The sequence below is a fragment of the Bos mutus genome, chromosome 1 (assembly GCF_027580195.1).
Source record: "Bos mutus isolate GX-2022 chromosome 1, NWIPB_WYAK_1.1, whole genome shotgun sequence".
Lineage (NCBI taxonomy): Eukaryota > Metazoa > Chordata > Mammalia > Artiodactyla > Bovidae > Bos > Bos mutus.
The window spans coordinates 8,258,612-8,286,573 of record NC_091617.1 but is presented as its reverse complement, the minus strand read 5'-3'; the positions used below and the strand labels follow the sequence as shown (position 1 = coordinate 8,286,573).

The following is a 27,962-nucleotide window of genomic DNA, read 5'->3' as shown; positions in this document are numbered from 1 at the left end:
AATTGGAATTTTAGGATCGCTCTTGTTTTTACTCAAAGGCCCACACATTAGGTCATTTAAATTCTCCCCCTAATCCCCCCAATTTCACGCATTCTTCCATGCACCCTGCAACCTCTCCCTCAGACTCCTAGTACTTTAAGAAGCCAATAATTGATGACAATTATCTAAGGTTATTATACTAGTGCTTGGTCCTTGTCGGCAGCTAGATGACCACTGACAATTATTATGATTTGAGGGCCATCTGCAGTGTTGGGATCTTAAGACCAATGTGCTAAGGGTCATGGAGTGGAAAACCTGGGAGACAGTTTGTGAGGTATTTACTATTGAGCCTGACACTAAGAGGTGTTCAATAATCTTAAATTATAATATACTAGACTTTTAAATGTTTAAGTGTTTTTAATTATTTCTTTCAACATTATACATCCTACCAAGAAGAAAATTTAAAGTACAATTCTGAAGTACTGTTTGATAAGAAAGAGAAATTCAGGGTTTGCAATGTATACTAACTAGTAATGATTTCAGTTTTAGAAGGAATTTATGTCCTTCAGAATCTTAATGCTATAAATTTGATACCAAATAAATAGCCTTTTGCTAGTGAATGTTAATGCCTTTTAAATTTCCGTGCATGCATTATTTTTTTGGCTTTTTAGTTTTATAGCTAGAATACATTTATCTTTATAAAAGTAAGGATAAAGTAGGTAGGTTATGTTGCTTGTGGTTCCAATTTAACATCAGAAGTTTGATACTAGACAGATGTAGGGGCTGATGGTCTGGTAAGAAGAACTTGAAGCAAAAGTTCATTATAGTTTAAGACAGACAAAGTATTAAAGGCCTGTGCCAAAGTGGATGAGAGATGGTAGAGATTATAGAGAACCTGGGGCTTCATTAAGACCTAGCTTGGTCGTATTGCTGTTATGAGAACAGACAGTAGTTTCTACCTCTAAAACATATTATATGCCGTACATACTTTAACCTATTTTACAATTTACATTTATTATGCCCACTGAAACCACAAAACCAATGTTTAATTTTACAGTTTAAAGTCACACATAAGGAAATGCTTTACAAAATAGGATATTGTTCCTTAATGAAAAATATTACAGTAAAGGTCCCAAACATCTTATTTCAAGTGGTTTACCTGAATAATAGAGCTGTTGTGGAATGTAGGCTACAAAACACAGTAATGCTTTCAATAGTTGTTTCAGGTTTGAAATATGCCAAAGCTGAAGAGACATTTTAAACAAGACCCGTCTTCGTTTTCCAAGATCTTTTTTTTTTTAATTTTCCAACAGCATTGTATTCACTGAAAAAATGCCATCACTTCTGGAGAACTGAGAGTAAAAAGCAGCTTACATTTTACTGCTTGTATACAGCATGTAAATCTTCAATATTTTACTCTGCCTTGAAAGCATCTTTCAAGACTTAAAAATATCAGTTCTATACCTATTTTGGTTTATTACCTGACTTGACTCACAGACACTAATATAGAAGTCAAATATCTGTGGCCACTGCCCAAATCAAATCCAACATATTCCTGCAATCTGTTTAGTTATCCACAGTCTATTTACAAAGCACATGCATGATTTCCTCTGATGAATGATCTTATTAAAATGTAAGCAGTATTTGTCAACTCCTACATTTATGTTATGCTGGAGTGTGCAATGCAAAAATACCATCCAGAGACAATATACATTTCTTAATCCAAAGTCTAGTTTCACAAAGTCACACAGTATGATACTCTATCTTAGATATACTCAGCATGGGGTGAAATGTTTCTAATATGTTGTGAATTGTTACAGAAAAGATGGAGATAGAGTAGCCAAGTGTACAGACATAAAATACTGCAAAACTTGAAATCCAGCCAAATATACACAAAAGGTCCTTTGTGTATAAGAAACTTGAAACAAGTTTGTTTGAAAGGAATGCAGATGCCTTAGTACATGATGGAATGTGACTCATCTAAAACTGGGCTACAGCGACCTGATGCTTTTCAAGTTTGGATGTCACCTTAAATATCCTCAATATACATGGAGCTTCTGTCACTAAACCCTGCCAATCTGAATGACCATTAGGTACAATTTCCCAAACTTTGATTATCAAGTTGTGCCCAGCCTTGACAAAAAGACTTAAAGAGCTCTTTCTTGCAAACCAAGAAATCATGTAGAATAAAATAGTAACTCAGTAATACTGCATTTGGCAGTTGGGTCACTGAAAATGCTAGCACCTTGATAAAGATTACAATTGTTCACTGGATGTGCCAAAGGAAAAGTAAAAAAAAAAAAAAAAAAAAATCCCTGTTTTATTTGTAAATCACAGTTGTCCTCACAGTGTTAGACTTGGATCATTCTGCTGTGGCAGTGCCTTATAGGAAGATGTGTGCATGTGTGCTCAGTCATGCCCGACTCTTTGGCAACCCCATGGACTGTAGCCCACCAGGCTGCTTTGCCCATGGGATTTTCCAGGCAAGAATACTGGAGTGGGTTGCCATTTACCTACTCCAGGGGATCTTCCCAACCCAAGGATTGAACCCGCAATAGGATGATGGGCCATTATTTATTTTTTTCACTTGACCTCTGGCAGTGCACATGGGCCAGTTGGTGGAGATGTGAGATATGGACCACAGACAGCAAACTTACTTTTAGTGTGAGAACATTAAGAGAGTGTAAGTTAATGAATATATATATATATATTTCAGTCCTATTCCATTTTAAAACCAACATTTTCTAACAGCACATTCCTTTATCTTTTCTACAAAATCTGCATTGACAACTATGATATCATGGCAACAGGATAGCCAGATGGAATACTTTCCTGATCTGAACACTATGTATATTTTCATTTTCTGAATCACTGATGTATGGGTTGGTGTTTCAATATGTTCTCATATATTAATTGAATAGAACATTCAGTATGCAGTATAGACTGATGTGTTTTAAGAGCTGTAACTTGAAAAGTTATTTCTGTAGTTCATGCTAGTGAAAGTGAAAGTGAAACTCACTGTCATGTCTGACTCTTTGCAACTCCATGGACTATTCAGTCTATGGAATTCTCCAGTCCAGAATACTGGACTGGGTATTTCCCTTCTCCAGGGGATCTTCCTATCCTTGGGATCAAACCCCAGATCTCTGGCATTGCAGGCAGATTCTTTACTGGCTGAGCTACAAAGGAAGCCCTGTAGTTCATTCTAACAGGGAGCTATTAGAAAGACTGTATTTTTCAGTGGGCTAGTTGATCTACCCACTTAGTTGGTCTACCTGTTTGACAACCTAAAACTACAGGTTGTTGTCAAATTAGAAAAATAATAGAGAAAACATACAAGTTCCTTTTCTGTGTGTCTATATGATAGATCACCTTGACCCTGCACTTGAATGGCCATTTGTGTTCTCAAGGTCATTCATGTAGAATAAAATAGTAACTCAGAGGTTTCTTTGTAACTTTGAAATGTTAAAAAATATATATAAGGTGTTTCTATGACTTCAAGTTTGACTATTAATAGATTAATAATAGTCACTGATCATGCAGATAAGATTTCATACTCAGCCACAAACTATTAGCAAAATCCAGCGGTTGTTAAGTTCAGTCTTATTTCACAGTAAACTCTAAGTTATAGCACAAGTCCTGAACTTCTTTGGATCTGGCTGCTGTCTCTCCTAAACCATTAAAATGACTTTGTTAAAAAAGGAGCCAAGGGGAGAAACATCAGAACCAAAGACTGATCTGGTCAACTGCGTGTTCAAAGGTGCTTTGCCTTACTATGACCAGATTGTGAAATTATAGTCTGGGGCAAGCTGGTGTGATCAAAGGTGTCCCTGCTTGTCCCAAATCCTATTATCCCTCCAAAAGATTAACTTGTAATAGTAAAACATCATATCATATCAATGGAGATCCAGAAACAGTTGTGACTACAGAAAGTTATGCAGAAACAGCTATGACTACAAACATCTAAATCATTTAAATTCGATTTGTTTACTCTCATTTATAAATTCCTAAAGATGCTGAGAGGAAATGATACTAATGTTAAGAGGGGTTTCTAAAGCAGCAGAAGACATTATTTTGCTTCATTATCATTGATATCATTTGGAGGTTGTGATATATCAACAACTCCTTGCCAAGTTTGTCAGTGAAAGTGTATGGACCTGATTCTGAATTGTCTTAGCTTCTACTGGAAGCTTCCAGGCTACCTATATACTCTAGTTTTAAACTTAGACCTTAGTTCCTTGAATAAATGTGTTTCTTAGCTGAGGTTTGGGAAGATTAGGAACCCAAAGACCTGTTAACATAACTACAAGTGATGAACACTACTAGCCACGGAAGATTAAATTTAAAATGTCCTTAGAAAGGAAAGGGACAGTATCAGAATAAGAATACATGAGGAATATACACATATACACCTGTTTCACACAGAAAGCTTTCAGTAAAAAAAAAAAATACAAAAGCAACCAGTGCCATATATTATGTAAACTCACAAAGTGTACTTTATACACAAACATGAAGCATAAATTAAAAAGTAGGTCAACAGCAAAACATCTTAAATATAGAAGAATTTGCACATATTTTTGTTAAATAAGAATAAATAATTTTATCACACAAATTCACATACCAGTTGCAAAAACAATAAATTACTTTTTTTTATCAGTGCTGCATTTTTTTTTTGTCTGTGATTAATCCCTTCATTCTTAATGTGCTAAAACTGTTTCCACAGGAAGGCAGAGGAAATTGAATTGGTTGAATAAATTAAAACAATGTCCTTAAGCCTCTAAACAACAAGGTAGGGCTTCATTTGACATTTTCTGTTCCAGAAGAAATAAATGTTGTATTGTTCAGGGATCCCTTTTATCTACTGAAACAATCTGGAGTGTTTAGTTTTGTGAGTGTGATTAGATTCTTACTAACCTGAGCATTTTCATACAAACTCTTTTAAACTCTTTTCTTTTTAGGAAGTGGCTTCCAGCATCCTGAATTTTACACTCTTAATTCAAGACGCAACTATGGAAAGAGAAAAGGCATAACACAACTTGAAACTGAACTAAATTACTTTGCATATAGTGAGGATTTTCCCTTTGCTCATCATTCTCTGTGTCTACCGAACACTCCATTTCTTTAAATTTCAGTTTCCAGTCTATATATTTTCTCAGGAGTTTAGACATACATTCCTTAGTCAATCTACTGATACCCATACAAAAAAAAGAAAAAAAAAAGCCCCTTAGATAGAAGCATGGAATAGTGGTTTATTTATTTTAAACTCTCTAGGATTGCTCCTATGAGAAGTGTAAAACTTCGGTATTTGGGGAAAATTGGAATCATTGATAAATCATATTTTACAAATCTATGAATACAGTATGGAGAAGCAGAATAGGAGACAATCACGTTTGCTCTTCAATTATTTTTTAATGTTACTGCCAATACAACCACAAAAGATTAAAAAATTGCCATAGCTGAATTACTTGATTCAAGTTATTTTGAATATTGGAAAAAGTAAAGCTGGTCTGTTAATTCTCTCAGCATAGTCAAATGATCAGTGTTATTTTTCTTTTTTCTACTGATGAGAACAGCTTTGCTCTCAGTGCCTCGTATCTGGTACCTTCATCAAATGGAGGTTAGCAGTCTTGTACAGGCCTCCATTCTCTAACTGATACTTGATTAAGAAAAAGGACCATGTCTAAAGCAAAGTCAGCCTACAAAAACCCAAAGGATGATTAACACTTTTGATTTCTTGAGAAAATACTTGAAACACAGAGACATCCATTCCCTTGGTTTACTGAAATGAATGTGCTATATCAAGATCAATTACATAATTCTTTTATATTAAAAATATGTTATGACAAAAATAAATTCTCATGAGCTTAAGGAAACTCAAATAGTAGTTCCCTAATATCCTTATAAGCAAATCTCTAATAATAGGGCACATTTGGTAGGATTATTAGAAAATTTCATAAAAGCAAATTGTTTGTGCTATTTCACAAAGAAAAATCAAATAAAATGAAATATTTTAGTTTTTCTGAACCATGTCATAGAGGGATGTGGTTTATTGCCTATAAAGTTTCTATGCAGGTGACTGGAAAAATTTTCCATGTCTAACTATTCCAACTCACAATCTACCTAAACAGGCTATGGAAATAAGAGCAAACTTTGCAAAGGTCATCACATTTCATCACTCACTGGTACTACCAAATGCTTTCTAACTGGGAACACTCTTAACAGTATCAGTATACTTGGATTAAAAAAAAAATGCAAAGAATTATTGCCCATGGTGTGGAAACAGTCTTGTTAATATTCACTTTTTTTTTTTTTTGCACTAGCCACATTAACGATAACCACTTCTACATGCGTCTGACTACCAAGTCAACAAGTCCAAAACATCATAGGTTCAGAACCCTTGAACAAAGCAAACAAATGAGCAAAAACAAAACGCACTATAAAGCTTGCTGGTAAGAGGTATACCAGTGTTGAATGTGTTGAAGACTTTGCTGTGTGTTCTGTATGGCTACGACACATTGTGAGATATCAGACAGAAGCCACAGAGAGAGAAAGCAGTTGTGAAAATATAACTTGAAAATATGGTGAAGCAGGTATTTTTTTGTTTGTTTTTACTTTTAAATTCTAACAGGAGGAAATTAATTTTCAGACCTTTGAATACTGATACACACACAAACACTTCTACCTCCTCATGATACATTAATTTGTCTGGCTGCCTGAAAAAATACAGGCAGTTAGTGATTTAAATAAATGGACCCCTGCATATATTTAAATGACTAGATACATTGAGACCCTTTTTTCTTTTCAGAATTTCTCAGAAGATGCTTGCTGTCAAAATGTTTTTTGACAAAAATTATATCTCCCGTAGTCTGAACATATAACTAACTCTTTTTAAAGCAGCAGCAAGTTCTTAATTTCCAGTAAAACATCCACAGCTCTTTCTGGAAACTGGAAAGAGTGGAAATAGCTGCAGACCTACTTTGGTCAAATTCTTTTTTTTAATAGAAATATATATATATATATATATTTTGATAGAACCAAGTGATATAAAGTGACACACCAAGGAAGAATGTATTTACAAACAATAAAAATAAGCTGCTGTGTAAATAATATGCATGAAAATGATTATGATGCCTTTGAAGACATTCTATAAGAGGTAGGTGAGGAGGGAGAGCCTGCTCGGCCATCTTCGAATGTCCCCTGATTCTACATTCATCCGTGTTTCTGCAATCTCCTCGGCCCAGGGGATGTTCAATAACTCGCAAGTGTTTCCACGTTTCAAGGTCACCACTGTCCCACGAAGCAGTGCACACCTTCATTTTGGTCGCTGAGGGCAGATTCTGCCCATAATCGGACTCCTCGTTGACGATGACACGGCAGGGTGTGACTTTCTGCGCTTTAGGTGGACCCTGTGTTCACCACGCCTGCATCCGCGAGCCATCCTTTCAGCTGTCCCTGGAGACGGTCATAACCACAGGGCTAACACTTCTTCTGAAAACACTGCTTAAACGCGGAAGGCCTCTGGGAGAGGAGACATCCCTTCGCCAGCTTCCGATTCCCGTCCTGGCACTGCACCGTCCTGGTGTGCCAGCCCGTGTCACAGGTTCGTGAACAGGCAAGCCAGGGGCCCGTCACCCACTGCAGCTGCGGGGTGGGCGAGCCCACTTTATTGCTGCCCTGGCTGGTGACAGAGTTTGCTTTTGGAGCCGACTTCTTGGGAACGAAGAAGCTGTAGCGGACATCAAGGGCTTTCGTGGGGTCTGTGGCAAGAATCTGCACGATGAGAATTTCCTTGGTGGCTGAGTAGCCCATCCCGTGCAGGAAGTCGTCCCTGTGGCTCCAACCGCTGTAGTTCATGACGGTCCCGTTGATGTCGATGATGGTTTCTGAAGTGGAGATCATGTACTTGCCATTGATCAAGTACTCACCGTTTTTCTTCTTCAGGGCTAAGTAGGCAGTGAATCTGGTCTGGTCCTTGGCCTTGAACTGGCGGACTTTTATGTGAGTCGCCCCTTCGGGGATCCTCACGACGTCAGTGTAACCCTTACTGGAAAGCAAGGATGTCCGGCAGGGGAGAGAGAAGGAATGGGGGGAGGGGTGGGGGAGGGAGGAGGAAGGAAAAAAAAAATAAGTAAGACGCTTAACAAATAGATGCACAAATAGAATTTCTCTAAAAGTGTGGAAGACCCGGGTTTCATCCCTGGGTGGGTATCAAAGGGAATGGAGAGAAGGGAATGGATACACACTCCAATATTCTTGCCTGGAGAATTCCATGGACAGAGGAGCCTGGTGGGTTACAGTCCATAGGGTCACAAAGAGTCGGACACTAACTGAATGATTAACACTCATACATTACCTTATCTTAGTGCAGTTTTAATGTATTAAAATTTAAAATTTTCAATTTATTAAAGCTTACAATTGTTTTCAAATGTTGGTTTTCTTATAACAAGATAAAATTATAGTTAGACTATCATATGGTATACATTTCTTTAAACAACAGGATTTTTTAATTTTCTCTTATTATTTTTGGCCACACCAGGAGTCATGAGGGATTGTAGTTCCCTGATCAGGGATTGAACCTATGCCCCCTGCAGTGACAGCACAGTCTTAACCACTGAACCACGAAGGGATGTCCTGTATACATTTTTATTATGTTCAAAATTTACAAAGCTACTCTATGTTCTTTTTGGCACAAAATGGGATACACATAAACTGAAACCAACAAAAATCTACCCTCAATTAATCTCACAGAAATCTTTCAATTAACGTTCCTCAAGCTTGTATGCACATTAAGATCACATGGGGATCTTTGAAAAAGTTCAAAGCCTGCAAATCTGAATCCAGGGCAGTTAAATCCTCGTCTTTCAGGATGGGTCAGAGGCAGCAGTACTTTTGGAGTTTCTCCCACCATTCCAATGCGCATACTAGTTGAGAAACCATGGGCTTAATTATTTGTTAGACCAGAGACAGCATAGAGGCTCTGATTCTGTTTCTACCTTACACTCTGGATTTGCTGGGGCAGGACAGAAAATACAACATAAAATTCTGTAACTGGGTAACCACAGCTTAGTGGTATCAAAAGGGGAGGGGGGAAGAAACATTAATGCCTTAGCAAGTTTCCCAGAATTATTAGGGTCTGCAAAACTTTATGGTGGACTGACTGAGGCTTTTATAATGAGCAACAAATGAGATAGATTTCTAATGATCCATCTTCTGCTCAGGAAAGTGGGCAAAGGTATAAGTAGCTCTGATATCCATAAGTTTGCAGAAAAGGTTAGGATGAAAGTTAACTGAGCACCAAGGCATTACACCAGTGCAGAGGAGGCATCTTTTGCCAAAATCTTTGTCTAAGTAATTAATGTCTCCATATGTTTTAGCTTCCTAGCTATTTAAATATAAACAAATACTTTGCTTGTGCAGTTTGACTAATGTGTGTGAAATTTACTTATTTACTTTCAAATTCTTACTCAAGTTTAGAGGATATGGGGCAACTGATCCATATATGGAAAATCCAAGTGTGTTTCCCACTCAAGCATTTCCTCTGAGTTGGAGAGAAGGCTTATTCCCAGGGAAGGCCCCTTTGTACTGGGCATCTGATCTACAGTGATGGCCAGGCAGGTGGCAGAACGTCTTACTGTCTTGAAGAGAGAAGATGCAATGTTGACTATATGGCTTACCTATTCAGTTTGATTTATTAACTTTATTTATGTAGTACATTTTGGATTAAATTCTGTCACAGGATCTTTTTTTTTAAGTGTCTAATAGTAAGAAAGGAGATGTTTCTACAATGGCTTCAAACAAAGCCAGGAGAAAAATATTCCATCTTACCTAAAAAGCCTTTCACCTTGATGAGGGTGAAAGAGGAGAGTGAAAAAGCTGGCTTAAAACTCAACATTAAAAAAATGAAGATCATGGCATCTGGTCTCATAATTTCATGGAAAATAGAAGGGGAAAAAGTGGAAGCAGTGACAGAATTTACTTTGGGGGGCACCAAATCACTGTCGACAGTGACTGCAGCCATGAAATGAAAAGATGCCTGCTCCTTGGAAGAAAAGCTATGACAAACCTAGACAACATATTAAAAAGCAGAGACATCACTTTGCTGTCAAAGGTCCATCTAGTCAAAGCTATGGCTTTTCCAGTAGTCATGTATGGATGAGAGCTGGACTGTAAAGAAGGCTGAGCGCCAAAGAACTGATGCTTTCGAACTGCAGTGCTGAAGAAGACTCTTGAATCCCTTGGACTGAAAGGAGATCTAACCAGTCAATCTGAAAGGAAATCAACCCTGAATACTCACTGGAAGGACTGATGGTGAAGCTGAAGCTTTAATACTTTGGTTGCCTGATGAGAAGAGCCGACTCATTGGAAAAGACTCTGATGCTGAGAAAGATTGAAGGCGAAAGGAGAAGGGGGTGGCAGAGGATGAGATGGTTAGAATCACCAACTCAGTGGGCATGAATCTGAGCAAACTCGGGGAGATAATGAAGGAAAGGGGAGCTTGGTGTGCTACAGTCCATGGGGCCACAAAGAGTTGGACATGACTTAGTGACCGAACAACAACAACAAAATCACACATTACCATGTGTAAAATAGATAGTCAATGGGAATTTGCTACATGACTCAGGGAACTCCAACTTGGGCTCTGTAACAACCTAGACAGGTGGGATGGTGAGGGAGGTTCAAGAGAGAGGGGACATATTTCTACTCATGGCTGATTTATGTTGATATTTGGCAGAAACCAACATAATACTACAAAGCAAGTATCCTTCAATTAAAAACAAATAAATTTAAAAAAAGAGAAAGCAGAAAAATTCAATGTGTAAATGAATTACACTGCAAATCTAAACAAAACTCAAATACATGTTTGGAAAAAAAAAAAGCCTATCGGGGAAGATATATTAAAGTAATTTGCCCAAGTTCACTAGAGTTAACCAGTGGCAGTGCTAGGAGATTTGACTCCCAATTTCTGCTCCTTTTACCAGGTGTCTGTGCATGGAACCCTTAGCTCAATCAGCTGAACTTACTAACAGTTAAATGAAAATATGTTCTGGTAATGTTCAGAGTTAAGTGATACCAAACAGAGTGTCAAGAAAGTAAAGAATGTCGGTTGAGAGAATCAGGCAGCACAGATTTTTTTTTTAATCCTTGTTCTTGGTGTCTGACTCATACTCATGAGAATCACTGGGAACTCAGCCCATGCAGGTCTCCAGACTGAGCAGCTCAAGGCACTGGGCAGTATGAAGATTTGTGCGCTGATTTCTTGATGCTTCAGTAAAATAGGATTTCCTTTTATTCCTTATTTGTTTTCTTTCACCCTGCTTGGTATCATTTGAACTCTGGGCATTAACCAGTTTCCTTGGTCACCATGAATGAACGCAGCTGTTTCATGTAAGTATGAAGTATGAAGTGTGGATGGCAGGGCAAGAAATCTTCTTTTTTATTTATGCAAATATCCCCTTTTTTTGGATTTCTTTCCCATTTTGGACATGGAAGCAACATAAATGTCCAGAGGAATGGATCAAGAAGATGTGGTACATATATATAAACAAATATTACTCAGCCATATAAAGGGACAAAATTGTGCCATTTGCAGAGACGTGGATGGACCTAGTGAGTCTAATACAGAATGGAGTCAGAAAGAGAAAAACAAATACTATATTAACACATATATGTGGAATCTAGAAAAATGGTACAGATGAACCTATTTACAAAAGGAATCTTCTTGTGTCCAGGGCTTTCTCCATAGTACTAAGAACAGCACCTGCCATGAAGGAATACATGCATTCTTACATATTACACATGCTGTCATGGAAGTGACATTCTAGCAGGAGTGGGGGAGTTAGACCCCCAAATAAAATTATGTGACTATATCTGTTGATAAGAGCTGTGGAGAAGAGAGGAGAGTAAGAAGACAGCGGAACAAGAAGGAAGGGGGAGAGACCCTCCAATTAATTTAAGGAAGTCACTGCCTGGGAGCAATGGGGGTTATATTTAGCAGACATTTAAAGGAATTTTAGAGGAAACATTGATTATATTCATTGTCAAAAACTGTTCCAGGCAGAGGAAATAGCACCCGTGCTCCTACTTGCCTTGTTTGAAGAGCGTTGGGAAGTTGGGAAGTCCAGGATGTTAGAGCAGAACAAGAGAAGAGGCCAAGGAAGAAGAGACTCAGAGCAGGGCAGGGACCAAAGCTTTTGGCATCACCCAGGTTACAAAACAGCCTTGTACACTGACTCTAAGTGAGCTGGCAGCCACTGAAGAGTTGAGCCCAAGAATGCCACCATCTGACTCAGGTAAGAAGAGACCATGAAGACCCATGGGCTGGGAAGCCACCCTTGGGAAGACTGCGGGATTGATACAGCCAAAGAGGATGACCACCGGATGGTGGTGCTTGCCCTCCTGGTGGTGAGGGGCAACCAGGTTCTGGGACACACCTGGGAAGTAGGACTGAGCGGATTTGCAGATGAACGGATGTGGGGTGTGACAGAACATGAGGTGTGAAAGACGGCTCAAAGTTTTAGACCTAGGCAGTAGAAGGACTGACTTGCCCTTTAGTGACATGAAGAAACTTGAGAGAGGAGTGAATTAAAATTAGGATCATGTTCCTGAAGAGTTTTGAACTTGGTGAAATATTTTAATATGCATAATCTCATTTGATCCTCATGAAAACATTTATTTGCAAGATAATTACTATTATTTGCATTCTACTTTCAAGGATGTTAGTAGGAAAAAAGTTGAGTGATTCCTCAAGACCACGTGGCTAGGGAATTACTAAGTCAGAGCTGGATTGCAAATATTCCAGGAACATTGGAATTGGAACTGGAACTGGAATATATGCAATCCAGCTCCAATATCAATGTTCCTTTTTCTCAGTCAACTATGTCAAGGTAATTTATTCAGGATACTCAAACAGATCATTTGCATCACAAACTCTAATCTTGGTCAAATCAGTTTGCAAGGATTTATGGTGCATCCTGCTTGTTGCTATCATGAATACCTTCATCTTTTTGTGTGACAGCAAATACGTGTTTATTTGCTGTAAATACATAAAAAACCTAAAAGCTAAATCTAGCATTGTAAGAGTCTTATAAGTTGATGTGGGAAGAATACATAGCATATAGTACGTAAGCTATTTTTTAAAAAATAATTTTCTTTCTTTTTTTGGTTCTGAATTTTTTCCCTTCCTTCTTTCTCTCTCTCTCTCTCTCTTTTTTTTTTTTTAACAAATAGCCTGTGCATCCTATTTTTATGACCTAAACTATAGCCTTTACTTTGGCATTCCCCAGTCATGGAAAACTGCGTAAATCTAAAGTTTCAGAGTCCCAGATCCCTCATTTATAAAGCAAAACATTAGATGGGATCTTTTCTAAGGTGCCGGCAGCTTTGAAATATACTGAAATGCAGAATATAATTGGACTTGCAGGCTTTTTGACCTAGATGGTCCAACACCATTAGATGAATAATTATAATATCACTAGCAACAAGATTATGAATGGATATTTTAATACAGAATAAATTCTCCAGCCATATATTTTTTATCATATCAAAAATCACGTTTAGTCTTTTTTACATTACCATGGCATGCGATTTGTTTTAAGAAATGCTTCTTGTTGACTTGGCTTGTATATTCCTCTCCAGTTACAGACAACACAGCACATACATCAGGAATACAGATGCACCTGATTGATGTATGTGTGTGAGTGTGTGTGCACACTCAGTCGTGTCTGATTCTTTGTGACTTCATGGATTGTAGCTCACCATGGAACTGTAACCCTCCTCTGTCCATGGCATTTTTCAGGCAAGAATATTGGAGTGTGTTGCCATTTCCTGCTCCAGGGGATCTTCCTGACCCGGGGATCAAACCCGTGTCTCTGGCATCTCCTGCATTGGTAGGCAGGTTCTTTACGACTGTGGCACCTGGAAGCCCCATCAAACCAATACCACATAGCATAAGGGTAGTCTGGGGAAGAGGAAAAACAATTCTGCATTCCTGCAGACTCTTTAGCTGACTCAGTCATCCTAGCCGAGCGTATAATATTTCATGCCAGAAACTGGTTACTTTCTAAACTTACATTTTTAAAGCAAGAGTGTAATCAAGGACCATGAGAGGGAGCAGGAAACAGATATTATGCTTCATAGAGTAGATAGAAACCAGGGTAGTGCACTCAAAAACAGGCTTGCCCTCTACACCACTGCAGATCACTTACATTTTGGTTTGAGAAATGTTTTCTCAGGAAAAATATAGCCCAAAGAGAATTTATTTGTTTAAAAAAAAAGTAGTTAAGATGGAAACCAGTCATCTCTTCCTAAATTGCGTTTCAGGAATAACAGATCTGCAAGGTATGGCTCAAGTGGAATGTCACAGATTTTTGTCTTTGCCTTTTCACACTCTAAAAAACCTGGGGCCATGGCCATTGTGATTCCATCTGCTTTGAGAGGTGCCACAAGTTTCCAGTTGGCAGCCAGGGCTCATTTCACATCCTTGCCTTCCTTTCTCATATTCATAAAGCATTAATAAGGGGAGGCTGGCTAAACCTCCTCTGAGACAGGCCTGGGATCTGGGACGCTTTGCTGCAGTGCTGCAATGCTTGCACCTGGACACACCTCTCCTCCAGCAACAAAACTCAAGGAAACTGTATGGGACTAAAAATTACTGCATGTGTGATCGACTGTGTGTAGCTGGGGCAAATTCTGGGCCCCCAAAATACGAAGAGATTAAAAAACCCAACCGCCACTTTTGAAGAGCATGGAGCAAAAAACAGGGTACTGTGCCTGCCCCCCTTCACTCTACACCACCAGAAAGTGAAAGTGTTAGTTGCTCAGTTGCGTCCGACTCTTTGCAACTCTATGGACTGTAGCCCACCAGCCTCCTCTGTCCATGGAATTCTCCAGGCAAGAATACTGGAGTGGGTAACCATTCTCCCTTCTCCAGGGCATCTTCCCGACCCAGGGATAGAACCTGTGGTCTCCCGAATTGCAAAAGGATTCTTTACCCTCTGAGTCATTCCACCAGAAGGGTGGGCAAAATACCTAGGTCCCCCTCTGGCCAACCCATGGACACATTCCTACTCATCCCATATAAAGAATGAGCTCTCTCTCCTCAGGGGAGTGAGCAAGCAAGGGAACCTGTTGCTTGTTGTTTTGCTTCCCTTTGTATGGGCCCCAGTAAAGCTTTTCTTGAATTTCTTGTATGCCCTCTAGTCAATTTCTATTGCTTAGAGGAGGCCAAGAACCCTGGTGGGTAACATGCCCACAGATAGCTTAGGATGTAATGAGTCCTCCTTTATCAATTTTGTAAGAGTCTAAAGTCACATGATGCGAAGAACTGACTCATTTGAAAAGATCCTGATGCTGGGAAAGATTGAAGGCAGGAGGAGAAGGGGACGACAGAGGATGAGATGGTTGGATGGCATCACCGACTCAATGGACATGAGTTTGAGTAAACTCCGGGAGTTGGTGATGGACAGAGAGGCCTAGTGTGTTGCAGTCCATGGGATCACAAAGAGTTGGACACAACTGAGTGACTGAACTGAAAGTCTTGTTCAGGTCAGTTAAAGGTGGTTCTCTCACATTACCTTTTTTTATTGAAGGTTCCGACCACCTTTGTGCAACTGGAGTTGTCTCCTCCACAGACGCGCCACACTTGTCATACTGCAGCTTCGAGCCAATGATGCCGTCACAGCCTGTCCGCACACACTTCCCCCGGACACACACGGAATTGCTGTATGGCCTGCACTCTGTTCCATCGGTCACCTGAATAATGAGAAACACCTTAGCGATGGGAAATACTGGGTCTGCATATGTGGTTTCTTTGATTAAATCAAGTTTTAATTTGGGACTTTTAAGTTTGATTGGAATAGATTTTATATCAGAAACTAAACAACCCAAAGAAGAAAAACAAACACCACCCCCACCCCCCCAAAAAAAGCCATGGTTTCCAGGAGTATTGAGTAGAAAATCTTTGACATATTGGCAGGAAGATGAACTGGGATAAATCAGGGTTATGCCCTTTCTTTCTTTTTTCTCTCTTGAGCTTAATCTGAATGTGTTAGGAGATCCAAAGTCCTCATCTCCATTTCTGTGTCTGTGATAAGTCCCCATGGTATAGTCTTGTCTTTCTGTTGTAGAATATTTCACCCAGTATGTGGGACTGTTTGTCACTTGTGTGGAGAGAGGGAGAGCAGGATTTGAGCAGGCTCAAGAATGTGGGCATCCTTTCTGGTTGCATACTTGTTATTACTGTCATAAAATTGAAAATCTACGCCAGACACGCACAGCCTTGTCATGTTGGAAAGCATTCCCTATTGCGTGAAATGGTGAGATGCTGAAATAGAGATGTGTGCATGTATGCTCAGTTGCTTCAGTCGTGTCCAGCTCTTTGCAAACCCACAGTCCATGGCCCAGCAGGCTCCTCTGTCCATGGTATGGTCCTGGCAAGAATACTGGAGTTGGTTGCCATGCCCTCCTCCAGGGATCGAACCCGAGTCTCCTGTGTCTCCTGCATTGCAGGTAGATTCTTCACACTGAGCCACCAGGGAAGCCCCAAATAGAAACAAACGTGTAAAAAAAGGAGTCTGGGGAAGTCTGAGAAAAGTACTTACTGGAAGAGACTGCATATTTTTGAAAAAAAGAATTAGTGTATATTGAAAAAGGTAGTTATAAAATAGTTTATATATGACCTCTTAGTGGTTTGTGTATGTAACACACATAGTCATACAAATAAATGAACATATTTTGTATTTGTGTATAAACAAAACTCTTGTCATATATGTCTGTGAGTATATGAATATGTGGATGTGTGTTAATTGGGGTGGGATATTCTTCAACAGGTTAACAACTCTCTGAATGATTATATTTCCAGATAATGGTTTTTGCTTTTATTTTTTATATAATATTTTTAAAATAAAATGTTTTATTTTGCAATAAAAGATGAAATGTTTTAAAATGTACATAACTGGGACATTAACTTATTTTTCAATAATATGTCATAAATATCTGAAGATCTGTTGCAGAGGTGGTTTTAAATATCACATCTATTTACAAATTAGATAAACCATATTTTAAGCCATAGCATAATGTTGATTGTGAGAAGTGAAACTTCAGTAATTTAGAAAATGCTCTTCTGTGGAAAATAAAGGATGTATATATTATGATGTGTATATCTAGAGGGACATTGATTCATATTAAAAATGCAGGACATTTTAAAGTCTCAGTCAGGGATAATGATGTTGACATCCTGCTTCATGAATCACCAATGGAATTCTTCAATAAAACATAGAAAAAATAGACAACTTTCTTGTTTTATAGTCCCCTTTACAAATATAATTTGTGCTAAAAATATGAAAAAGTATTCTTTTGAGAAGTAGTCGTTCCATCTAGGAGGGAATACAAACTTTAAGTATCCTTTATATTTATCTTTGCTTCCCAGGTGCCTCAGTGGTAGAGAACCTGCCTGCCAGTGCAGGAGATGCAGGTTTGAACCCTGGGTCGGGAAGATCCTCTGGAGGAGGACATGGCAACCCACTCTAGTATACTTGGGAATCCCATGAACAGAGGAGCCTGATGGGCTACAGTCCATGGGGTTTCAAAGAGTCAGACACGACAAATTATAAATGTACCTAGGGAATACTATTTTGAAGGTAAGGTCGCAACTCATCTTCTTGACAGAGTTACACTTTTTCAAAAAATAGCTTTTAAAACATTTACTTGTTCTGTTTACAAAATCCTTTTGATTCATTGTAGCAAGTTTGAAAATACAGAAATTACAGAGGTGAAAATAAAACCTTCCAAAATCTAGCCACCCCTCAAATAATGACTGTTTACATTTGGTATGTGCAGCCTCCATCCTACCAAGTACTTCCCACCAAGGACGCCCACTGTTTCTGGACAGTCTGAGCAGTTACCTTTGGAGAGAACACCACGTAGTAGCCAGTGCCCTTAGCTCTGCAGGTCAGTTTGCACACGTCTCCGGGCAGGACACCAGCATATTTGGGAACCCATTCCACAAACGTTTTGACTCCTTTTGCATCAGACTGATATCCATTTTTGGCCTCACACTGCTCATGACGAAAAGATTTACCTAAAAATAAAAAAAGCACATTATTACTCTGTTCTGAAACTCAGATACATTCTTATTCATGTAAATACTTTTAAGGAGAAGATGCTGTTTTTTTTTCTACAGTCTCTTGACACACCAGTGTTGAAGGATTTTTATCCACAGAGTTGAAAATAGCAATTATTTTTTCCTACTCCCAGAATACTCAACTGTTTATGATAATAATTTAAAAACCACTCATGTATTTGTTACTGATTTGCACACTGGTGGAACAGTGTGGTACAAGATTAACAGAATATTTCTGCAGCCTCTCCTATTGATGACGGCTAGAATAAAATTGTTGTTGTCCAGTTGCTAAGTCCTGCCTGACTCTTTTGCAACCCCATGAACTGTAGCCCACCAGGCTCCTCTGTCAGAGGATTTCCCAGGCAAGAATACTGGAGCCATTCCCTTCTCCAGGGGATCTTTCTGATCCAGGAATTGAACCCATGTTTCCTGGATAGGCAGGCAGACTCTTTACCACTGAGCCACCAAAGAAGCCCCAGAATACACATTATGCTTGACATATGGTGGCTGCTGACACTTGGGAGCCGCGTACCGTTAGCTGGGCAGGGCGTGACGCTGCAGGAGCGGTAGATAGCCCTCTTCCCTGTGCAGTAGCGGCCGTTGTTCCTGGGCGCTGGGTTATTGCAGTGGCGGTAGGCAAACTGCACTCCGCCCCCACATGAGCGAGAACACTGGCCCCAGGACCCCCAGGACCCCCAGTTGCCGTGGCTTGATGTCTAAAATAGAAAACAGGAGATATTTTACTCAGAAGCGTGGACAATTTTCAAAATGTACATTTAGAAATCACTTGCATGCAATGACTCGGTGGAAATGTCATTGCAGATAAAACATGATCATCTCTGAGTTTAACACGGTCACAGATGTTGAACACTCTGAAGTTGCAATGCGATTCCAATTCTAAACAATCCACCTTTTCTGCCCCCTGCACCCCCAGCACTAGAGGATCTGAACGGGTGTGTACTTGGTCACTCATTCTTGTTCAACTCTTTTTGACCCCATGGACTGTAGCCCACCATGGGCTCCTCTGTCCATGGGATTATTCAGGCAAGAATACTGGGGTGGGTTGCCGTTTCCTCCTGCAGGGCATCTTCCTGACTCAGGGATCAAACCTGTGTCTTCTGCATCTCCTGTACTGGCAGGTGCATTCTTCACTCCTGAGCCACCTGAGAAGCCCAGAGGGTTTGAATATTCACCTGAAGTACTGGGCACGCTGCAAGGACCTTCTGATAACTGTGTGTATCTGTCAATTACCACTGAATCATGGTTCACCTTGTGTCCACTCTGACTTTGCATCTTTAAAGAACTGTGTGATGCTAAAGAAGCTGCATGATCCCAGGCTGATTATGCTTCCATCTTTTCTCCCTCTTGAGCACTCAAGTTCTGCAGTCCCTTTGCAGATATCACACAGCCCATCTGTCACATGTAAACGTATCTGACCTGAGCTGGGCTTCATAACACCCAGTAGAAAGGAAACAAGACAGATACTAACAGCACCCAATCACATGGACCAACACCACAGGGAATGAAGAGCCCTGTTATGACATCCCAGGTTGATTCCTCTGGAAACGCTGCAGCAGGAAGCCGAGAGACGCCAAAAGGAAGATATTAGAAACTCCTTTGTTAAGGACATTCCTGAACAACCTCCTCTGGCTGCATGGTTCAGGGTGTCTGTGTCAGGGTATCTGAGACTAGTAGCTTGGGTGGTAAGCCTTGAAAGGAACAAGCAATGAGCCGATGGCAAAGGTCTTCCAGGGACTCTGAAAATGTTGCAAGTGAGAAGGAACCAATGCTTTGCTTGACAATGAAGGTGGTGGGAGCTGACGTGAAGCTGGACTGGGTATACAGGGAGGGAGGTCGGGTGCCTTCCTACAGCAGATGTGGCTACTTTAGTTCCTGAAGTTGGATGACTTGCCGTTGCCTCAGATGGTTAAAGGATCCGTCTGCAAGGTGGGAGGCCCAGGTTTGATCCCTGGGTTGGGAAGATCGCCTGAGGAACGAGATGGCAACCCACTCCAGTATTCTTGCCTGGAGAATCCCACAGACAAAGGAGCCTAGTGGGTTGCAGTCCATGGGTTTGCAAAGAGTCGGACAGGACTGAGCAACTAAGCATGTAGCAGGCACACCATGAGGGGGACCAGGAACATTTTGGAGCTGACCAAGTATTCCTGAGGATCATCTGTCAGCTCTACTGTGATTCCTTCCTGAATTTAAACAAATGTATTCCGATAACTTGAAGAGCAGTTTGAAAGCAAACTCCCAAGTGGTGACTTGGGGGCCCTACTTGTGGTCTCAATGAGACAGAATCTGGGCTCTCTACTTATTTATTACTGGTATAACCCGAGACTGGCATTTTCTCCAGTAATTAACAGCTGAGGATGACTCCTGCAGGTAAAAGAGGAAGCGGTAAATAGATCCCTCAAGGAAAAATATTTTAACTAGGAAACAGAGCCTTCTGGGGACAGTCCCCTCCACATGTCACAGGAATGTACTTCAGCCCTTGAGGCTCCAGGCCTTGCGTGACAAGAAAAGCACTTACCGAATAATATTTTTTCTTGGTTTTGTCCACACACTTGCCCTGCAGGCAGATCCTCCCTTTCCCACATGGTGTTCCTTCCACGGCCGGCAGCTTCTTGGTCAGACACACCATCTGGCCCTGGCGCACCACGGCACACCAGAGGCGGGCACACACGTCCATGCCGGGACACACCGAGTACTCTGGCCCGAAGGTCAGGTTGCACTGCTGGCTGGCATCGTAGGTCTGGCCTGGGAGCTCCTCAGGCCCAGGAATCTGTTTTCGTGGTAGGTCCAGCAAACAGTTACCTACAAGAACAACCCAGATTGGCCACTGTTCTGCATTTCTGTTTCCAACTTTGAAAATGATGGATCTAAAGAGGCAAGACTCCAGCTGGTGTGGAGACACATTGCATCCACAGATCCCCGGTGAGGGGACTCTCTGGACAAGGCTGGGCACCTCCATGAACTTGCCAACACCCACCAGGATTTCTGATGGATGATGTGCCCTGGGGTATCCATAATGATGGTATCATAATGACGGCAGTGAATTTTGTTTGATTAAATAAAATTTTGCAATAATTAGCTGTGAAAATAACCATCGTGCTGAGGAACTAAAAGAAACTGGGATGGACCTAGCAGAAATCAGAAAGTGGGTATAATAACAATGTGTGTGCTGTGTGCTAAGTCACTTCAATCATGTCTCACTCTTTGCGACCCCATGGACGGTAGCCCGCCAAGCTCCTCTGTCCATGGGATTCTCCAGGCAAGAATACTGGAGTGGGTTGCCATGTCCTCCTCCAGGGGAGCTTCCCGACCCAGGGATCCAACCGTGTCTCTTATGTCTCCTGCACTGGCAGGTGGCTTCTTTACCACTGGTGCCACCTGGGTGTTACAACAACGAGAACAACAACAATAAAGTTGTGTTCACAACTTTGAGAAACAGTTTGTCCTTTCGCCCTTTCTATGCCCCTTTGTCCACTACCAACCCCAATTCTTGCCTCTTTTTCATGCACTCATCCCCCATCCATGTCACCTTTCCATTAATTCCATAAATAAAGAACAATGGTCATTGCTGCACTTGGTCATTGCTGCACTCAATAAGCATCTGCTTAGCAGGTACCGTGTTCTACCAAACACACCAGATATTTGGGAATACAGAAAAATGACCCAGATCCACCCCTCAAGGGCTCCTGATAAACTGAAGGAAGCAAAGTAAGTCAAGTCTTTCTCTTAGACTGAAAAATTTTAATGAAGAGCTTTCAGGCACCATGCATTAGAGCAGTGGGAAAAGAAAGGAATATATCTCTGATAACTTGGGACTGAGCCCATTTTGTCTCTCTTCACCTCCTTTTCTCCCCTTTGTGTCGGTTGTTGAGTACAATTGGTATTTGTTGGGTCTTTGGAGGGTGTCTGAGTACACAGTGGTGGGGGGGATCAGAAAGGGAGTGGGGAGTCAGTAGAAGCTGACACAAAGACAGTGCAAACTCAGAAGCTAAAATACACCTCTCCTTTCCCAGAAAGCTTCCCTAAGAAATTCCTTCTGAGTGAGTTAGCTCCGTTAATTTCCTCAGTTTGTATAGGAGCTTACATATTGTCTATCAGTTTCAGTATTTTTCTGTTTACTTGATTTTAGGATTTACACACTGATTGCTACTGCTACATCACTTCAGGTGTGTCCAACTCTGTGTGACCCCGTAGACAGCAGACCACCAGGCTCCCCCGTCCCTGGGATTCTCCAGGCAACAACACTGGAGTGGGTTGCCATTTCCTTCTCCAATGTATGAAAGTGAAAAGTGAAAGTGAAGTCACTTAGTCGTGTCCAACCCTCAGCGACCCCATGGCCTGCAGCCTACCAGGCTCCTCCATCCATGGGATTTTCCAGGCAAGAGTACTGGAGTGGGGTGCCATTGCTTTCTCCGACACACTGATTATTTACACACTAACAATGATGAATATTTGTTACACACTGACACTCGTTTTGGGCTTCCCTGGTGGCTCAAAAGTTTAAAGAATTCACCTGCAATGCAGCAGACCCAGTTTTGGCCCCTGGGTTGGGAAGATCCCCTACAGATGGGAACGGCAACCCACTCCAGTATTCTTGCCTGTAGAATTCCATGGACAGAGGAGCCTGGTGAGCTACAGTCCACAGGGTCACAAAGAGTCAGACAGGAATGAAGCGACTTAGCACGACACTCTTTTCAGTTCTTTAAATGTATCAGTTTATTCAATCTTTACGAGAATTCTACGTAGCAGATTCTGTTGTGTTGGCCAAGAAGTTCATTTGTTTTTTTTCCCATAGATGTTATGGAAAAACTGGAACAGAATTTTTGGTCAACTCGAGCATTATTTTCTTTATTTTGCAGATAAGGAAACCAAGGAACCTGAAGACCTAAGGATCAGTTACCTAAGGTCTCATAGCTATCAGGGCTTTATGCTCAGACCCTGCTCTTCTCATCATATACAAACCTGACTCTGCTTACCCATGTGGACAGGCTGCTTATTTTATTGCTAAAGGGCAGGCATGTGTACGAATCCTTTAAACGGTAACACCAGGCCTAATGGTAGAAACACCCGGTCTAAAGTTTAATTCTGGCAAAACACTAAATGGCTGAGTGTTCTTGGCCAAATTAGTTCACCGTCCCTAATTTATTTTCAAGATCTATGAAATGTTGCTTTTCTCACTGTGACACTGGAGGGGCAAAATTAGCTCACAGAGCTATTAAGGGGTGACCAGAAAAACATAAAACAATCATACTGGTACTATGCCCAACATATTTAACAACATTTCAGATTTATTTCGAGTTATTCTTTTTATCCAACAAAAGAAAACCATGTTTAAATCCTATTTTCCACTGAGAAATGGAATATTCAGCACATTTTAAGTACACTGCAAATGTTTTTACAACTACGCTCAAGTTTCTTCAAAGCGAATACCTTGAAATTTGTCAATCTGTGATGGAGGCATTATATGAAAATGAATAAAGAGCAAAGTTCCTATTTAACTTCTAAGCCAGAACTTTTGAAGAGGTAAAGCTTCTTAAGGCAGGCCAGAAAAAGCATTAAAATGTACTATCCAGCCAAATAGAACTTTGGGAGGAAAACATCAAGTTAAAAGAAAAACATCAACAGCAAGTCAATAGGAAGGAATGGTAGTAAAACCTCACTAAGCTTTGTTTAGAAGATAAAGTGAGATGAGGCCCTTTGGACTCCAGGAAGAGCATTATCTTCCTTGCTGCATAAAAAAGAGCCTTGTGTAAAGCAGAGAGTGCTTAGTGGGTTGATGGTAGAAGACTGTCAACAGATTTCTGAAGCATCAAGAATGCTTTCCAGATCTTCAAAAGTACTGTTTGACGAATCTTTTTTTTTTCACTGAAAATCACAGACTGTAACACTGTAACTAAACATCAGCTGGAAAGTATTTAATATGCGTGGGTGCCTGTGGCATGGGTCGACATTGCTTTTCCTCAAGTCAAAACAACTCATCACCTCCCCACGGATATGTCACTGACACCCTTTCAACCTCCCCGGCAGATGACTTATGAAAAGAAATGGACAAGGTAATTGGAAATTGACTTACAACAAAGGAGGCTTCAGGAGGTGGGCCCTCTTTATTTAAGCTCACGTATGTCTCGTGCTCAGTCGTGTCTGACTGCTTGCCACCCTTTGAGCTATAGCTTGCCAGGCTCCTGTCTGCGGGATTTTTCAGGCAAGAATACTGGAGTGGGTTGCCAATTCCTTCTCCAGGGGATCTTGCTGACCCAGGGATCGAACCCGTGTCTCCTGTGTCTCCTGCACTGCAGGTGGATTCTTTACCCACTGAACCATAACATATTTGCTTGACTATTAAAAAAAAAAACATATTTAGTTCTGTGGTTTTCCGTTAGAGGTCAGTTGGAGACGAGCTGTTCTTGCTTAAAAAAAAAAAAAAGCTTTATTCAGATTTGCCTTTACTTATGACTTTAATGTTCTCAACATCAGGATTTGTTGCTGCATTAGTTGCTGATAACACTGAAATCTACAGTCAATCGATTTCATCTATATGTTGACGTGTCGTTTGGCGATAAAATAGATATAGACAGCACTACCAAATGGCAGACTGGTGCCAGGGAACAAGAATAAAAAATCAAAATACAGTTTGATTCTGAGTCTCACGATATGAAATATTTAAGATCTGAGTAACAGTGGATTGGATACACATCTTTCATCTAAAAAATGTGTACAAGGTTAGCAAGGAAATTGATCAGTCTTTTAATACCATTTATATTGACCTCTAAAAGTGTTCAGTCTATTGCTGACTTTTCTTAATCTCTATTACTTTTATTCTCAACCATCTCTTTACATATTTTAAAATTTATCTTAGCCTGAAATCCTATCTGGACTTCACTGCCAACATTTTGTCTATTTATTTTGCTCCATAAAATTGCCAAGTTCTTTTTCCCTTTTCTTTCCCCATCTCTTTTCCTTCCTTCTTTCCTTTTGTCTTAACATTCTGTGTAAAGACAATGAAAATGTGTGCATATTGCAAATTTGTTTTCACTATCCATGTTAAATTAAATGCTTTCAGTAAGGTGAAAAGTTTAAAAAGTAAGACTTAGTGATTTGTGATGAACAAATAAAGGGAATAATGTGGTCATATCCCATGGCCATAAAGTACACTTTTGGGTGATGGAAGGTATGCCAAGTCTCCAAGAAATGGAGCAGAAAAATTTTTCTTTTTTATATCTGACTGGTGCCACTGTCTATCTTTCATATTAATGATTAATGAAAATTATCAGATGAAGGTAGGTTGTTCTTTTTCTCCCCGCTCCCCCCCTATTTCTAACACTGTAGTTATTTCTGTTTTCTCTTCCTTTTTAATACACATGATGAAATTAAGAATTGACCCAAATAGAGAATTCCCTGGCGGCCCAGTGGTTAGGATTTCATGCTTCCACTGTCAGGGGCCTGGATTGGATCCCTGGTCAGTGAACCAAGATCCTGCAAACCAAGTAGAGCGTACACACATACACACACACACACACACACACACACAATGGCCCAAATATTCTTGGCCTAGGAGAAATAAATTAATATTCTTAATGAAACTCATTCAAAGAACTCTCATAACACTACAAACTCATTTCTTTATCATCATCCCTCTGTGGTCTTGCAACTCTTCTTTGAGGTCTTTATTTGAATGTCTAACATTAAAAGAGACACTGATGCATCATGGGTTCAATGATGGATAAACTAACTTGTTGCTTGTTGTTTAGTCCCTAAGTCATTTCCGACCCATTTGTGACCCTGTGAACTGTAGCCTGCCAGGCTCCTCTGTCTACAGGATTTCCCAGGCAAGAGTACTGGAGTGGGGTGCCATTTCCTTTTCCAGGGAATCTTCCTGACCCAGGGATCAAACCTACATCTCTTGCATTGGCAGGAGGATTCTTTACCACTGAGTCAGTGACTCAGTAGTTAGTTGCTCAGCCTATAGCTCTCTAGACTCCTCTGTCCATGGGATTCTCCAGGCAAGAATATTGGAGTGGATTGCCATTCCCTTCTCCAGCAGACCTTCCCGGCCCAGGGATCGAATCCCGGTTTCCTGCATTGCAGGCAGATTCTTTACCATCTGAGCTAAAGGGAAATCACTAGGGAGGCCCTTAAACTAACTTGGGCGATGACAAAGGCACAGTCATTACTGTGCCAAAGTAATTCAAAGTAATTCATGAGATCTGCTTGTGAAAGTGTGAGAAGCATTAGTATACTGTTTAGCAGATGTTATGCCAGGGAAATTTCGATTAAAAATTCTCTGTATTTGAGGATGAAGATTAGCTTTTTAAACAGGTCACTGTGGACTTAAAATTCATGTCTTACTTGCAAACTCTGTTAAAGAACATATTTACTGTGAAAAATCAAGAGGCTACCATAGTGGGCTTTGAATTTCGTAAGACCTTAAAAACCAAATGTTAAGATCGTATTACGACCTCTACTGTCTATACTTACAAAGGATTAAGAGAATGGCTTTTAATACCAGTTTTCCTCCAAAGTTGTGTGTTCAGTAAGTGGCTGCAAATTACTTCTTTAAATATGAATTTTTTAAAGATGTCTATAGCTTTTCCTTAGCAGCCTGTGTCTTGGGTGTGCTTGAGTTGTATCTGCTTTGGCAGTGGCCCTTTCTCATCACCTGGCACTGGGGACTCAGGGATCCAGAGGACATGGCTATTATTTTTGGCTTCAAGATTATTAAGCATTTGAGAAAGGAAATTTAATAACTTGCTTTTGCTAAGCAATTTCTCTGCCAGTGCTTACCTTTATTTTTGAGGATCATACTCCTAAGCCAATTTGCCTAGAGCTAGGCTGTATAAACACTACAGAAAGTTACAAGTATCTTGGCCAGGCTGGGGTTGTGGGTCTCCCATAAGACATGACTTCTTCCTTTCTGAATCACAAATTTGCAGGCCCAGTTACTTTACAGTGTGCAAACTGAATTGTCAGTCATAACCTAATTGCTGTGCATTTCTTGTAGGAACTAAATCAGAAAGCACTCAATATTAATAAATTTAAATTTGGCAGTGGTAGAGTGCTACACATGTCTAGTTACTTATGGCTAATAATTTTAAAAACAAGTGATACAAATTAAATTGTACTCTAAGAACTCATTTCTCCAGCATTGCTCGAGGTGGGAAGGAGACAGGTAAGCAATTATATAAATGAATTTTCTAGGTACTGTGCATGCGTGCATGCTCAGTCGCTTAGTTGTGTTCGACTCTTTGTGACCCCATGGACTGTAGCCCACCAGGCTCCTCTGTCCATGGGATTTTCCAGGCAAGAATACTGAACTGGGTTGCCATTTCTTCCTCCAGGAGATCTTCCCAACCCAGGAATCGAACCTGGGCCTCCTGCATTGCAGGCAGATTCTTTACCGACTGAGCTATGAGGGAAGCCCTAAATTGTTAGTGGCCTAGAAAATCAAAACAGAAAAACAGAACCCTTTCATTCCTACTGCATGTGAACGAATGGGCTCTGCATGAAGTAGTAGATGGAAAAGGAAGGTTTGATGATATGGTTTCGTGATATCAGCTTAATCTTCTAACAAAGATGTGCGTTTGTTTGTTTTTGTTTGTCTTTCCATTGCCTTAGGCTTGAATGGTCCCCTTGATTCTCTCCTAAGCTCTGAAGTTGAAATGTCAGAACCGCCACCATCTCAAAATCCCGCTGACTAATTCCTATCACCACATTCTCAGTTGAATTGACCTAAGTCAGTTTTTGGTTGCACTCTAAAAGTTATTAAGGTATTTAAAGTGACGCTTAAATGACAGTGCTACATAGAGTACTGCAGCTTCGATTCTGTATCTGTTTTTCAATGAATGCTTCC

The 27,962-nt window shown here is 40.4% G+C and overlaps 1 protein-coding gene across 1 annotated transcript in view; it reads right to left on the bottom strand.

Annotated features, from left to right (window-relative positions):
• Positions 1–974: 974 nt before the first annotated feature.
• ADAMTS5 (ADAM metallopeptidase with thrombospondin type 1 motif 5) overlaps positions 975–27,962 on the bottom strand; it is a 57,260-nt gene continuing 30,272 nt past the window's right edge. Inside the window, 6 exon segments of the mRNA XM_070367394.1 lie at positions 975–8,023; positions 15,552–15,610; positions 15,613–15,729; positions 17,880–18,055; positions 18,630–18,813; positions 20,634–20,917. Of these exon segments, the coding sequence (XP_070223495.1) occupies positions 7,456–8,023; positions 15,552–15,610; positions 15,613–15,729; positions 17,880–18,055; positions 18,630–18,813; positions 20,634–20,917 (1,388 nt within the window). The 3' untranslated portion in view covers positions 975–7,455.